The sequence below is a fragment of the Hermetia illucens genome, chromosome 6 (assembly GCF_905115235.1).
Source record: "Hermetia illucens chromosome 6, iHerIll2.2.curated.20191125, whole genome shotgun sequence".
In the NCBI taxonomy this organism is placed as follows: domain Eukaryota; kingdom Metazoa; phylum Arthropoda; class Insecta; order Diptera; family Stratiomyidae; genus Hermetia; species Hermetia illucens.
In genome coordinates this window covers 91,487,563-91,503,514 of record NC_051854.1, presented here as the reverse complement: position 1 = coordinate 91,503,514, position 15,952 = coordinate 91,487,563, and the positions used below count along the sequence as shown (strand labels likewise).

General features: G+C 45.2%; 2 protein-coding genes across 3 annotated transcripts in view; both read right to left on the bottom strand.

Annotated features, from left to right (window-relative positions):
* LOC119658931 (furin-like protease 1) overlaps positions 1 to 15,952 on the bottom strand; it is a 712,092-nt gene that overhangs the window by 92,740 nt on the left and 603,400 nt on the right. For both annotated transcript variants that reach the window (XM_038066764.1, XM_038066765.1), the window contains exon 5: positions 2,160 to 2,390. In XM_038066764.1, coding sequence (XP_037922692.1) covers positions 2,160 to 2,390 — 231 coding nt within the window. The remainder of the gene's footprint in view (positions 1 to 2,159; positions 2,391 to 15,952) is intronic.
* LOC119658932 (NADH-ubiquinone oxidoreductase 49 kDa subunit) lies at positions 9,578 to 11,102 on the bottom strand. Its single transcript, XM_038066766.1, has one exon. It carries the CDS (start codon positions 11,042 to 11,044, stop codon positions 9,662 to 9,664), a length of 1,383 nt encoding a protein of 460 aa, XP_037922694.1. The 5' UTR covers positions 11,045 to 11,102; the 3' UTR covers positions 9,578 to 9,661.

The following is a 15,952-nucleotide window of genomic DNA, read 5'->3' as shown; positions in this document are numbered from 1 at the left end:
ACATTCTGGCAAGTGAGACACGCTGCCTGTACGAGACAAGGAAAATTAATCCTCTTGAAAAGGATGCAGAATGCCGAAAGGCAGCAAGGCGAGAGTCGCTGGAGAAGTGGCAGAAACGGTGGGATGATTCGCAGAGGGGTCGCTGGACCCACACTTTGATTCCCCGTATTGAGGAGTGGATCCAGCGACGACACGGTGAGATTAACTACCATCTGACGGAACTCCTGTCAGGACATGGCAGTTACAGGAAGTACCTGCACCAATTCAGGCTGGATGATTCTCCCTTGTGTCCTGAATGTGGTTGCACACCTGAGGACCCGGAGCATGTTATGTTCCACTGTCCACGATTTCTCTCAGAAAGGAGGAGTCTGGAAGACTCCCTGAAAACCACTCTAAGCCCGCAGAACATCGTCGGGGAAATGTTGAAATCGGAGGGAAACTGGTGTGCGGTGAACACCGCCATCAAACGAATACAAGAGGAACTGGCAAGAGCGGAGCGCGCAAGGAGGACGCGAAGAACGGAAGGCGTGGTCGCGTAAAGCGTAGTCCACCCAGCGAAGTAATGCTTTGCGGCGGTCCCACGGGAAAGGAAAAAGGAGAAAGTGGGGGTGGTTTTAGTGGGTGAGAATCCCACATGCTGCTGCAACCTGGCGCGGCAGTGTCTTTCTATGATTTCCACCTCCATCCATAAAAAAAAAAAACAAAAGACAGACAGACAGACAGACGGACAGACAGACACCGTCTCGATTCTAATAAGGTTTTGTTTCACACAAAACCTTAAAAAGGACGATACAATATTGATTTTGGTTCAGTAAGGCGTGGGGAGAATGAGTATTCAAAAGTTTCCAAGAGAACTTGAAAATTGGTGGGCACAAACGGAGCATAACGATCCGTGAAATCAATTTTACGGAATATCTGAAAATTCGTCATGGAAACAGGATGCGTACTTATTAAATTTAAAATTAAGTAGGATCAAAGTATGTTAGTCATTTTATCGTTAATAATTCATGTTTGGCTTGAAGCCTTAAACTGAATTGAGGAGAATACTGGCTTCCCACAATTTTCTTTTTCTTGGAATTGTTGAAAGCAGCTGCTGTCAGGGAGCTGGCGAAATTCACGTTCCTAGTCCTCGTCTTCTGCGTGTTATTTGGTCATGGAAATGGAGATTTTGTTCACCAAAGCCAAAAACCAGAACGAAGAATAATTTGAAAATTGTGTTTTCTTGTTAAATATCAGCATTTCTATACAAACGTACATACATATGGCATCCAGCACAACAGACGTAGTTTTCAATTTCAGGATATGAAAATGAAATGTCAGAAGAACGCAGGCGATACCATTCGATTTAACAACATTGCTGGCACCGATCTGAAAGGGTTCTCATAAATTCCAAGCGTCTGGAAGAGCTTACATTGTAAAGGAAAACTTCCGTGGTCTCTCGCAATCGAGTAGAGGAGCCCATCAAAATCTGGGGCCCTAAGCCAGCAGGAATCAATTTCGTCAGATAAGATGAAGTGTCCGTTCTCGGTTCCTACCTCAAATACTTTGAATAGAAATTGCACATTCAGTACAGGCCGACTTCCTCCATCCACGGAGATAGTGGCAGCATGAACCGCAGAAATTTGCACAGGGGAGGTTTTTAAATGTTTACGAAAACCAGAATCCTTTATTCATGCTTTCCCTACGTCTGTGAGTAATGCACGGATCCACCAACAGCGCCGCCAAGCTAACGAATCCGTTCATTTTAAAGAAAGGAACTCTTTGCATTGTGGAGGAGATGATATTCTGGTCACGAAATGTAATTTGGCTATGGTGTCATGGACACAATCTGATTACATAATAGGAAAGTCGGTAATTGGGAGATGTATATCTACAATATAAGAGAAGATTCACAGGATTTTCTTGAGGAAATGGGGGAAAGGTGAGGATGTGGTTAAGAGCTATTTGCAATTTGTGGGGCTTAGAAATATTTTGAAGGATAAATCGCTGACCGGGATTAGGCTTCAGTTGATTCGATGACGTTGTGATTCTTATATTGGACTTTGTCCCCACCTGATTTTACATGACACCCGCCAAAATTCAATGTAATTTTGATATTCCCTGGAGATACTGTATTTCCTTCGAACGAATCTAATTGACTCATTGTTCCATGTACTTACCAGGTACCACATTTGGGGCCACTTTGGATCGTTCAGTTCAATTCGACTCACTGAAGATGTCCTCGATGGTCGCATTCGAATATAATCTCGTTTCTGCCGGGACTTGACCCGCTGTTGTTTCGACCAGTGAACCCGATGATCATCTTCAAGTCGCTTCTGATGGTGATGAGATGCATCAAGCGATCTCTTTGATACTGAGTTATGGTGGAAATGGTAGTGATCTTCGAAAATCTGGAAAAGAAATTGAAAATAATATTAGAACAACGAAAATAGTCGGTTCAAGATATTTTGATGTTGTTGTTGTTTAAGGCTATTCTGTTTAGGGTTTTGACGTTACCCGCGATGAGCAGCATGTCCTGAAACCATGGCTTCATGGGAATCTTACGGAAGACACGAGAAAAAACTTACCTATATTTAAGGAAGTGAGTTTGAAAGCTTCGGCCTCATTCGATTCTGAACAAATGGTGTTAAGTGTTAGTTCCCAGACGTAAGAAAAAGCATAAGGAGGTGGAGTCAGGATCCCGGTCGTTCTTGCTCGTTTGGCATCATCATTCGCCATTTCGTTGTAAGAATTCCTGCTATGACCAGGAACCCAGAGTGTGAACACTTTTACAAATGAGCTTTCCTCATTTCATCGTGAGCTCGAGCTGCCAGGTAATTGTCGGGGGTTTTGTTAATGAGGGCTTTAATGGCTTCTTCTTTAGCTTAGCAGTACCTAATAGCTTGATTGCTTGGGCAATGGCTAGTACCTCAGTCGAGAGAACAGAGGTTTTGGCTGTCCTGAGCATAGAGCGGAGTTGTTGTACCTTTAAGAAAACCGCATTTCCGGGGTCGACTGAGGTATCTAGGTAGGTAGCTAGGATCGTAAAGTTAAGAGCTTCCCATTTTTGAGTTTCGATTTTACCATAGGTGCAAGAGCCTCTATGAAGGGGGAGTCGTCATCTCCACAGGGGTTTAATATGGAGAAGTGCTTTAGCGGGACGAAGCATACGTCTGCTTGTGAGTTTTCTAGGATAGAATAAAATTTGTTGAAAACAGCAGTTAGTGTGCATGAGGTGATGTACCAGGTGTACAAGCTTAAATTCGCTGTTTGCTCACAGGTGGTGTCAGTGAGCATATCAAACTGTTATGAGCACGCCATATTTTTTTTTAGTACGACATTTGTCAACAATTGTCAGTCCATAACATCAGCAATTTCATGCAAAAACATATTTTTTCACTTCAATAATCATGTCCAGTTTTGCTCCCGGAAAGAAGCATTTGCGGGAAGCTCGGTTTTTTGTTTCAATTTGAAGAACTCAACCACTGAACCGCATCGAATGCTTGTGGAGGCCTACGGCGACAATGCTCAACCAGAAACAACGTGCCGAGTTTGGTTCCGTGGGTGCAAAGATAGCGATTTCGATCTGAGCGACAAGGAGCGTGAAAATCGGCCCAGGAAAGTTAAGAGCCACGAATTGGAGGTTCTTTTGGACGAGGAAGATACTCAAACTCAGAAAATGCTCGCCAAGTAATTAGGTGTCTCTCAACAAGCCGTCTACGTGCAATGGGTAAGGTTCAAAAGATCGGAAAATGGGTGCCGCATGAATTGAACGGAGGATGGAGCTGCGCCAAAACACATGCGAAATCTTTCTTGCCAGACGACAAAGAATGGATTTATTTTGAGAATCCTAAACGAAAAAAATCGTGGGTTGATGCCGGCCAACCAGCGACATCTTCTGCAAGACCAAATCGCTTCGGACGGAAGACGATGCTGAGCATGTAGTGGGATCAGCGGGGTATTGTCTACTACGAATTGTTGAAAGCTGATGAAACTGTCGATGCCCACCGTTATCACCAATAACTCATCAAATTGCATGGTGCTCTGAATGAAAAACGGCCGGAACATCAACAAAAACATGAAAAGCTGATTTTCCTCCATGATATTGCTCCGTCGCACACGTCGAAAAAAGTTCGAAACTACTTAGAAACGATCAACTGGGAGATACTACAACACCCCGCTTATTCACCAGACCTAGCCCCATCCGACTATCATCTGTTTTCATTGATGGGCCACTCACTCGATGACCAGCAGTCCGATTCTTGCCTGTACAGGATCAGGAAGATGCGATCTCCTGATTGTGTGTTCTGCAATGGAGTGGCGAACGACGCTGAACACATTTTTTTCTCTTGCGAGAGGTGGGACGGCTTTCGTCAGAAGCTTTAAGCAGACACAGGGGTGCTTTCTCCAGACAACATTGTCAGAAAGATGCTGAAGAGCGCTGGCAGCTGGAATCGTATTGCGCATTATGTTCGGGCTATTCTTATTGCAGAGGGATTGGACGGTAAGGGGTTCCCTGTACTAACAACAACTCCCTTCGTCCCTTCCCATCCCGTTGGTGAAAATAATTCCCCGACTTGAGGGCTCCCAAAACCGGGGGAGCGGGAGGGCTAGCGAAGTAATGTGTCAAACGGTTCCAGGTTAGTTATCTAATGACAGGGAGGTGTTTAGTTGGTAATCCGACAGCGTACTATTACGGAAGTCAAAAACTCTGTGCGTAAAGGCCTACCCTACTTCCAAAGAAAAATACATTTTCACATAATAATAATAATAATAACTCCGCCGAAGCCGGTCCCAAGCCCGGTTGTGAAAGGAGTTGGGATGGATAGCTTCAGTCTGAATGGCTGTACACCACCGCAGCGTCTCAGGGGTTAGGTGAGGAAAGTGCAGGAACTTTGCAGTCTTGCAGATTACTCACTAAGGAAGCTATCTCAACACCTGGCAGCTAGGGATAAAATGCACCACCAAAAATGAGAAAAAGGAGAAATTTAAGGTCCGGTACGGATAACCGGCGGGAGTCGTCTGACTTGGTGACTGGGTCGGGCTCTCGTAATGGACAGCACGGCGTCGAAACCGCTAGTCGCGGGGCGGTTGGACGTCTAGGCGCCACGACGACCAGGAGCACAGCTCCGCCTGCTGTAGCTGTTTCGCCACAATCTGTGGCGACCACTTCAGCAGGTTCGCGTAGGAAGCGGATGAACTGGACTGAAGAAATGAACCTCTTCATCATCCGCCCCTACTACGAAATAACGAGGGGGGGGGGGGGGCAGGTACAACATCTTACCGCCCCTTGTTGCACCAGAGATTCGTCGAGCGTTTCCCGCAATTCGCGCACGTGACTGTGCAGCGAGTTGCAGACCAGTACAGCTTTATTACTCGCAGCGACAGAATCCCGGCCACCATCAGGGAACGTGTTCGACTTGAAGTCATCGGGGAAACTGGTGACCGAGAGTCGATGGGAGCAGAGGCGGCGGCATCAACAACACCACGCCGCACTACAGGCAACAGGTTCAGTACTCGCCGAAGCACACTTCTCCACCGTCCAGCTGAGGTTTCCGCTGAGGTTCGGGACGAATTCCAAAGAGCGTGTATAGAATTCTCGGATATGGATCCTTTGCATAGACCAGGTATTCCCAGGCTCTATGCATCTCCAGCAACTTCGGGAATTCTATCTCAAATCAATGATGAGATTGCATCTCGACTGTGTACTGATATGTCGCTGCTGCAACTACAATCACTTGTGTATTGTGGTGCAGTTGCGGCTATCAGATTGCACGGTCAGAAGATTCGCTTTCGTGTTATTGGTTTGAGTGACAAAAGGGATCCACCATGGAAAATTCGTCTGGAACGTCGGCGGGACTCACTAAGGCAGGACATTGCTAGACTGATTCAGATAAGCACTGGCAATGCCAGCCGACGGGTGAGAAATAAAGTGCAGAGGGTTTACCGGAACTATGCAATCCCCTGTGAGACACCCGTTGTTGAAATTCTGGACACACTAAAACAGAAACTTTCTGTCATATGCAGTCGGTTACGACGGTATGGCGAAAGTTATTCCAGACGTGGCCAGAATGTAACATATGCGAGGAACCAGCGGAGCTTTTTCAGATCTCTCAACGAATTCCAACAGAGCGCCCAGACAATACAGTTCTCGGTGACGGAAGCGAAAGAGTATTGGGGTGGACTTTGGGGGTTACCTGCCCAGCATGCTGAGTGGATCACCGCCGAAGGCACCCGCAATGCGAATACACCTGGCATGAATTTTGCGGATGTTATCGAAGAGCAAGTTCGACGAGCCATATAGATCTCGAAGAACTGGAGGGCCCCAGGTCTGGATCGGGTGCAGAATTTCTGGTATAAGAAATTTACCAGCGTACACAGTCGGTTGGCACGCAGTATAAATGAGGTCATGAGTCGGCCGGAGGAATTTCCACCTTTCCTCACTGCGGGGATTACCTATCTTATCCCTAAGAAGGACACGGTGCAGGATCCCGCAGACACAAGACCGATCACTTGCTTACCAAGCCTCTACAAATTCATCACGTCCATTATTAGTGGAAGGATCAATGCGCACCTCGAGACCAACAACATTCTGTCCGAGGAGCAGAAGGGCTGCCGAGTTGGGTCAAGGGGTTGCAAAGAGCAACTCATTATCGACTCGGTAGTTGTAGGACAAGCAACTAGAGGCCAAAGAAACCTCTTCAGTTGCTATATCGATTATGCCAAGGCTTTTGGAAGCGTTCCGCATACCTGGTTAATCGACATTCTAAATCTGTATCGCATTGATCCGAAACTAATAAAGCTTTTGGCGACAGTCATGGACGTGTAAAGCTGGTACTGAAATCGCATCTCTCGGAGAAAGAATAAAATAAGCGCGTTGAATGTATTAGCTATCCCTTCACTGGCTTATGCATTCGGAATATTGCCGTGGACGAAGACCTACCTGGAAAACGTCCAGCGGCGGATACGGACAACTATGTCCAAATTCCGAATGCATCACCCAAAGTCCGCCGTGGAGCCGATGAACCTGCTTCGTGACATCGGAGGTAGAGGCGTGGTTGACGTGGCGGCACAACATCATCGCCAAGTCGACTCGCTGCGTGCTTATTTTTACAGCAAAGAGCAGGCGAGTCCCTTGCATGCGGCTGTCTGTAAGGCAGACTGTGGGCTGACTCCACTTAACTTGAAGGATCGATCTTTCAATCGTCTGAGTGGGGTGAAGTCGGACCAAGAGCGGATCGATGAATGGAAGTCGAAGGCAATGCACGGTAAACACGTGAATTGTCTTTGGTAGCCATTTGTCGATTTGTATTAATCACACAAATGGTTGTGTACTAGGGAACTCTTTGCTGAGCCGGAGGGATTTATGTGTGCCATTCAACATGGTGTGGCTACCACCAGAGCTTATAAAAAGCTCATAATGAAAGAGTGGGTGGAGAAGGACTAGTGCAGAATGTGTGGTTTGGCGTTAGAAACCTTGGGCTATCTCATTTCTGGCTGTACCGTACTGGCACCGGTGCAATACACCAACAAACATAATGCTCTGTGTTAGGCGGTAGATAGTCATCAAAACCTTGTATACAAGCATAGACTGAATATGGGAAGATGTCCGATTTACTGATATGAGCAATAGGCGGTACTTGGTAGTCCTGTTTACAGCATGTTTCGGGACTGGTAAGCTCTAACTGATCGCTATATACCATAGAACAAGCCTGGCATGTTGTTAGTTGACAAGACGGTTCAGATTAGACGCTCCGCGCATATTATTGACATATTATTGTTAGCAACATTGAACGGAAATACGTGAAGAGAAGAAGGTGAACTCTGAGCCAGTGGCTCGGAAAATCAAAGAAATTTGGCGTCTCGAGAAAGTGATTGTAGCTCCCATAATGTTGTCAGCTACAGGTGTTGTACCTAAATCCTTCACGGGGACCCTCGATGTCCTGGGACTCTCGCACACTCTGATTCAAACCATTCTGCGTACGTGTTTGATGTTGCGGGGCGTTTCCGCGGATTCTTCCATTGACCTACCACCAGTGACCATCACCAGCGCCCCTCTATCTTTTAAGTGGGTTTGATCGTCCAAGCCTAAATGCTAAATGCATCTGGCATATGCTGAGATTGTGACATCCAAATAAAGGTCGACCCACTCTCCCAAGATGACTGACGAGTGGGTCACCCCAAGAGCAATTGGTACAGAGGAGTAGAAGGAGAATGTGGGCGTCTCGGGAAGTAGAAGGAGTTGGAGCGCTGAGATGCAAAAAGCGATCATCCTTACGACCTGTCCTGTCTAATAACAGTCTCTCCAGATTAGTACTGTTCTCGGTTTAAAATTAACATGACTCTGCAGCTTAGAACCGCGACATTTCTTTACGACAATTGGGGATGTACCAATATATTTTCGCGTGGTCGCAAACACTTTGAAACGCATCAGCGCTGTGATGGAGGCCTTTGGATGTTGCCTTCAGCCCATCCTTAGGTTCGCCGCCCCTTGCTCCGTTAGGGCGGGAAAAGAGTTCGTGAACTTTTTTTTAACTATACTTATAATAAGGAAGGCCGTTCAGCATAAATTGTTTCCAAAACGAAAATTATTCGATCATTGGAGCTACAAGCGTATTCCTTGGAGAAATGATTCTTATTCTCTTGAGCCATCGATAAAGCTGCTTTTTCCATTAAGAACTTTGTGAACCTGCTGTTTGTTCTCCTTTAGTTCGTTGTAATTTCCGCCTATTTGGTCCTTGACTAGTGAGATGAACGATGTTTAATGCATTTTCATAAATTCTGTACATTCATAAATACGATGCAGAAATTTGTAGCTAAGGCAAGAGTATTAACTCCAGTTTGCATTTCTAAAGTCAACCATGTAGAAAAATGTTGCCAGGCCCATAGACATTGTCGGGTCTTATGTAAATTTAGTTCCATACAAGGACTCGGTAAGGTACTAGAACCCAGGTTCCCCATTGTGTGCAATTATTCAAGCCTTTAACCAAGTTTCTGTGAATAGTGGAGCATATACCAGGAGAATTACTTTACCAGTGCCGCCCTTGCGAGCCTCGTATGCCTCGCAAGAGTTACAATGCCTTGTATATCGTAACAATGTCGCTAAGGAAAACAAATGAACCGTATCTTGAAAGGAATGTTCTCAAATGGGTGTGCTGCACGAGGACACTTCGGGAATAAGGGAGGAAGTAAGGAGACATTACCATTTTATAACAATAGGATTTCCATATGTGGCGCTTTATATTAACACGCTGCATTGGAAAGCTGTTTGTAGAAGAAGAGTGCAGATATGTGTATATGCGAACCAGGCGTTGAAATCACTCCTTGACGGCATATTATTCCTGTGATGCTTAAACACAATTCCGTTTGCAGCGAGGGAACGAATGAAGGGTGCCATTTAAATTTTCAAGAATGGCTTGAAGTACTTGTGAAAATTACTTTAATGCCTTTGAGTTTTCCTCCTTTAGAATCTACGTACTCCGATAAAAAGTTTCTAATTTTCTTTTACAAGTTTCCTTCAATCATTTGAATGTGGATAAAGTGAAAATAGCACAACTCAGACCACACCCGTCCTCTTTCCCAACAGTTAAAATTTAGCTGACAAGTAGCATATTCCGTATATTCGAGATACATAAAACTTGGTTTTCACAACATTCACAAACATCATTCTATAATTAAGTACTTAGCGGTCTACTTCTCCAAAGACGACATCCAGAGTGTTTATTATAGCGCAAACATCCGCTAAAAAATGCTTCTTTGAAAGTTTGTTCATAGCCGCTAAATGGGCGAATCCAGGGGATCGAATATGACATCGATAGGGGCGGGAAGAGCCATTTGACACCAAATAAACTCCCAACTCACCTTTAGGTGCTTCAATCGCGGTGTAGGTGCATCCCGGTGGTACCAAGTAACCTTGTGAGTAGTACTTAAAGTGATGGATAAGTGCCTCCATTGAAGTCTTCATTTCGGCCCGTTTCGGTGGACAAACTTTCCAATCATCAGTTTTAATTTCGCCAGGAGGCATCTGATTCAGACATTGACGAATAATTTCTATACATTGCCTCATTTCCAATATTCGACATAAATAACGATCATAGCAATCACCTTTAGTACCGATCGGGATATCAAAATCTACACATTCGTAGGCTTCGTAAGGTTGCGTTTTCCTTAGATCCCATTTGACTCCAGATGCTCTTAGCATTACCCCACTAAAACCATAGTCGATGGCTTCGTGAGCACTGATAATCCCAATATCAACGGTTCGCATTTTGAAAATGCGATTTTCAGTAAACACATCTTCAACTTCATCCAGAACACCCCCAAATTTTTCAATATACTCATAGATATCATCCATTAGACCGAGAGGAAGATCGAACGCCACACCCCCCGGCCGAACGTAAGCTGCATGCATTCTTGAACCACACACTCGCTCTGAAAACTCCCAAAGCCTCTCTCGCTCTTCAAACAGCCAAAAGAATGGAGTAATTGCTCCAATATCTAGGCCCAAAGTACCAACATTCAACAAGTGATTGGAAAGTCTATCGATCTCAGCGTAAAGCATCCTTATATACTTCGCTCTCAAAGGGATTTCGATGTTCAAAAGTTTCTCAACTGCCAATGCAAAACACTCCTCTTGAGAGTGCACTGACACATAATCCAATCGACTGAAATAAGGTACCGCCTGCGTGTAGGTCCTGTATTCAATTTGCTTTTCAGTTGCTCGATGTAAGTGTCCAATAATCGGCTCAGCCCTTTCTACTGTTTCGCCGTCTAGTGTGAGAACCAGTCGAAGTACTCCATGAGCGGCAGGATGCTGCGGTCCAAAGTTGATGTCCTTAAAAATAATCTTGCGATCTTCCATTGGACGTATCTTTCCATTATAGGGAGGAGGCTTCCATCGGCAAGTTTTTGGGTCGGGATACATTACCGCTCCAGCTGAAGCACTGATAAATTCTGGGTCCGGCCACCACTTGTGGCTTCCGAATTTTTGAAATTGATTAAAGTAAAGACTATTTCTGGGAATTATCCTGCTTGAAAATCGAATAAGGGATAGTAAAAACGACATAATAGGTAGGCTCCCTGTTTAAATTTCGATGGGAAATATCCTGTGTCAGGATGAAAATTATGTGTCAAAACCTACTACGCGCAAACGCAATCGTTTTGCAGTCAACCTACTGATTGTCATTTCTACTCTCAATAATGAAGATTTTGAACAGAACTAGTGGATTAGTTAGGAATCTGATGGATTTCCGCTCCAGATGTCTCCCCAGTTCTACTCTAACGGAGCAGCGAATCAAGAACCTTGGCCAAATAGTCCTGGGTTTAGAAATATAGGAAAGGCAACTTCGAATTGAAGATAAATGCTAACAAAGACAAGTTCATCAGTCTGACTAGTCATCACTCTTTCAATCCGTATTAATGGGCAGAGCATTGGAAGCTTCCAGGAAGCGTAGTTCTTGCCGACGGTGGCATCGAACCTGACATTGTTCAACATATTAGTACCTCAAATCCGTTCTCTGATTTCTCCAAAATCTGGAACTATCTCAAAGCCATCATTAAGTTGGACCTTTCCATGGTGGCTCCGGCAATCCACTATCCGAGATTGACTGATGAGTGGGACGTCTAGACAAGCATGTCGCAGAATAGTGGAGAAGGAGCACAAACTTCTCGTACAATTCTGGAGGAATCTTGAATACGTTTCAGCAAACTGTCAAAAAGAGTGCGTAACGCTTCTGATTATCTCATCATCAACAGCCCAACAATCGGTACCCGATCTAAGCCTACCTTAATAGCAACAATGCGGGCCAATCTGTTGATAGGCTGCGACGCCAATGCAAAGCATACGCTTTGGGGTCGTTCTGAAATCAACGAGAGAGATGAGTCGTTCTTTGATTTGCACTCCAACAACCTTCCATTTCTCCAACTCGGAGAACTGTAACGGTTGGAAGAAGTCCTTGATATCACCCTACTACCCGACAATGGGATTCTTAGTGTGGAGAACAAGAGAGTGTCTGACTAGAGATCCTTCTCAGATCATACCCTTCAGAGACCCCAGGAGGATCGACTGGAAGAAGTTCGTTCAAGTAATCAAGAGCAAGCTCTCCGGTGCGCAAGATTGCCACAATAGATGCACTGGAGTGAAAGGTCGGGGCTTGGCAAGAGGCATTCGGTACCGTCTTTAAAGTTTCGTGCTCTGCGAAATACAGCAAGAAGACACTGGCACTGTGATGGAATAAAGAAATGTCCAGTCTCAAAAACTGACTAGGGAAGTCTTCAACATCATGGCATGGCATAAACACTGGCAGTCATACAAGGATTGCCTGAAAAGGTACAAGTCCGCCGTCAAATCTTGGTTGAACTATTGTCAGAACATCGAAAGCACCAGCGAATCCACAAGAACTTTCTTAAAAAGTTGGAAAGTTCCTAGACTAAATCTTCTGGTGAAACCTTGGTGCTGCTGGTTTAGATCCACTTTCCCGCCACCGCTGGAGGGCACTGTCAGCGATGCGAGACTGTCAAATCGGTAATTGCCGAGGGTAAGATCGGCTGGGCTATAAATAGCTTCCCCGCATATAAGTCTCCGGGTCCAGATTGCATAATGCCAGTCTTGCTACAGAAGCAACAGGAAAGGGTTGTGACGTGGCTGCGGTATTGTTCGAGCCCTAAACATAACATAGTCATTCTGACCGACAGCCAAGAGGCCATTACTCAGCGACGACATCCTCCAGGCGCGTTGAACAGTCTTGGCGGCACACTCTAGGTCCACTAGGTTCCCAGTCATAGAAACATAGAGGAATTGAGCGGGCTGACGGACTGGTCAAGCAGGGCTCTGCTCTTGCCAGTCCTTCAGCAGGTACAATCGGTGTCCCGCTGGCGACTGTTAAAGGCGGAATCTAGTTGCCCTACTTAGCAGCCGCGGACCTCCTGCTTATAACAACAACCGATTACGAGAGTTTCTTTGCCAGGCGCATGCAAATGCATACAAGGTTACGGCGGCCTACACGGGGCATTGGCCCATAGGGGACCATGCCGCCAGGCTCGTCATACCCTACAATTCGCATTGCTGAAACTAAGGAGAAGCGGGAGAAACGCTCAGGCACTTCCTTTACGAATCAGGCTCCAGACACTGGGTAAACCATTCTTTGGGGACCTCAAAAAGGTTTCTAGTTGCACGATGGGAGAGCTGCTAGTGATTAGTATTTAGGTGGGACCCATTTATGAATGTCGTACGTTTTCGGAACGATAAATTGTAAATTTGTAAGGAAGAACTGCTTGTCGTCTTACTACAATGTTGAATTCTCTGACAACGAATTTGTTCTGATAACAAAATCTTATCACGTGAAGCAACTTCATACCGGTTTCTAGCTTTTTTTTATCTAATCCAAGTCGAATAAAAGTGAAATATCCTGGAAATATGCGCATAATTAAAAAAATTAAATTTCCTTCTGCATCTACATATTTCCACAATATTTCTATCAATCCAGTCCTGTAAAAATCCGTTTTGAATGGCTTTTTACACTTGGCTATGTTCTCATGGCTTTTCATATTTCTGAGGTTGAGGTTTCAGCTCCAAGCACCGCAGGGTAGCTTGTCGCACATGTGATTCTCCCAATCCGAAAACTATCATTCAAAAATATTTTTTCGGCCCGCGTGCTGAGCACTTTTCCATAATATTTCCCAGCATTTTTCATATTTCAAGCATTTTTATGCAAATGTGTAGAAACTACACTTGCATATGCACACACAAATGGATGTTGCACTTCCTGCAGTGCATCTGGTGCTCGTCAATGTAAAATCCCATGTTTGCTATGTCGTAATATGCTTTCAATGCTACTGCAACTGCTGGAAGTGCCACTTGAAAAATACTTTTTAGTCAAATTTCCTTTTTGAATTTTCCCAATTTGATCTGATCATTTTTGCGTTCGTGGTAGTCCATGAAAGAGTGAATTTTATTTCAAGGAGGTCCCTTTAAAAATGTGGGGAATTGGAAAAAACTTTGATTGCAAGAAAAAGCGGGAGCAAAAGGAGACCGCTTTTCAGAGTAGCAAATTGGTTGCGATAATGTTAGTATCGCAGTCAGTTTTCCAATTTGAAAATTTATTAAGTGGGAAAAGTTTCAAATAAGGAAGCGGCGAATACCTATATCCTGATGTGCGCTGTGAGCTGGAGCCTCAAAATACACTCAAAGTCTCTCATGCTTATTGTAAGAGGCGGCTAAAAGGGATAGAAATTAGTGGACTAGCAATTTGAAAATCTTGAAACTTTATTGCTACCGAAACATATATATATTCCCTGAAGACAAAATTGTCTGGTCAATTATTTCTCCATGTTTCCAGTCGAAACGAGAAACCAAAAACCAAAAAATCATGATAATAATAATAGCAATTCCATCCATCTAATGAGAAGAAGAAGAAATTTGAGGTTCGGTGCTGATAACCGGCGGGAGGCGTCTGACTTGGTGACTGGGTTGGGCTTTCGTAATAGACAGCTAGTCGTGGGGCGGTTCGACGTCTAGGCGCCACGACGACCAGGAGCATAGCTCCGCCTGCTGCAGCTATTTCGCCACAATCACCAGGTTCACGTAGGCAGCGGAAGAAATGAATCTCCTCATCATCCGCTCCTACTACGAAATAACGGCGCGGGCAGATAGAGCATCTCACCTCCCCTTGTTGCACCAGAGTTTCGTCAAACGTTTCCCGCAATTTGCACACGTGACTGTGCAGCGAGTCGCAGACCAGTACCGCTTTATTACTCGCAGCAAAACAATCCCGGCCACCATCAGGGATAGTGTTCGACTTGAGGTCATCAGGGAAACTGGTGACCGAGAGTCGATGAGAGCAGAGGCGGCGGCATCAACAACACCACGCAGCACTGCAGGCAATAGTTTCAGTACTCGCCGAAGCACTCCTCTCCACCGTCCAGCTGAGGTTTCCGCTGAGGTTCGGGACGAATTTCAAAGAGCGTGTATAGAATTCTCGGATATGGATCCTTTGCATAGACCAGGTATTTCCAGGCTCTATGCATCTCCAGCAACTCCGGGAATTCTATCTCAAATCAATGATGAGATGATATCGCATCTCGACTATGTGCTGATATGTCGCTGCTACAACTACAATCACTTGTGCATTGTAGTGCAGTTACGGCTATCACATTGCACGGTCACAAGATTCGCTTTCGTGTTATTGGTTTGAGTGACCAAAAAGATCCACCATAGAAAATTCGTCATATGCAGAAAATGTCTGTCATATGCAGTCGGTTACGACGGTATGACGAAAGTCATTCCAGACGTGTCCAGAATGCTACATGCGCGAGCAACCAGCGGAGCTTTTTCAGATCTCTCAACGAATCCCAACAGAGCGTTCAGACAGTACAGTTTTCGGTGACGGAAGCAACAGAATATTGGGGTGGACTTTGGCGGTTACCCGCTCAGCATGCTGAGTGGAATTTTGCGGATGTTACCGAAGAGGAAGTTCGACAAGCCATAAACAGCTCAAAGAACTGGAGAGGCCTCTTCAAGTTCGTAACGTCCATTATTAGTGGAAGGGTCAATGCGCACCTCGGGACCAACAACATTCTGTCCGAGGAGCAGAAGGGCTGCCGAGTTAGGTCAAGGGGTTGCCAAAAGCAACTCATTATCGACTCGGTAGTTGTAGGACAAGCAATTAGATGCCAAAGAAATCTCTTTAGTTGTTATGCCGATTGTGCCAAGGCTTTCGATAGCGTCCCGTATACCTGGCTAATCGATGTCCTACATCTGTATCGCATTGATCCGAAAATAATAAAGTTTTTGGCGACATTCTTGGAAGGGTGGTATACCACCTTATTAGTGCGTATATCTGAGGGTGCTAATACCTCAGAGCCCATCCATATACGGAGGGGCATCTTCCAGGGGGATTCGTTGAGTCCCCTTTGGTTTTGTATGGCACTGAAGCCCCTTTCATTGCTACTGAATGATGCCAGAGGGCATTGTTTT

Bases quoted from the DNA above. Each gene is read 5' to 3' on its own strand.
- LOC119658932 (XM_038066766.1), bottom strand. From the start codon at position 11,044: ATGTCGTTTTTACTATCCCTTATTCGATTTTCAAGCAGGATAATTCCC.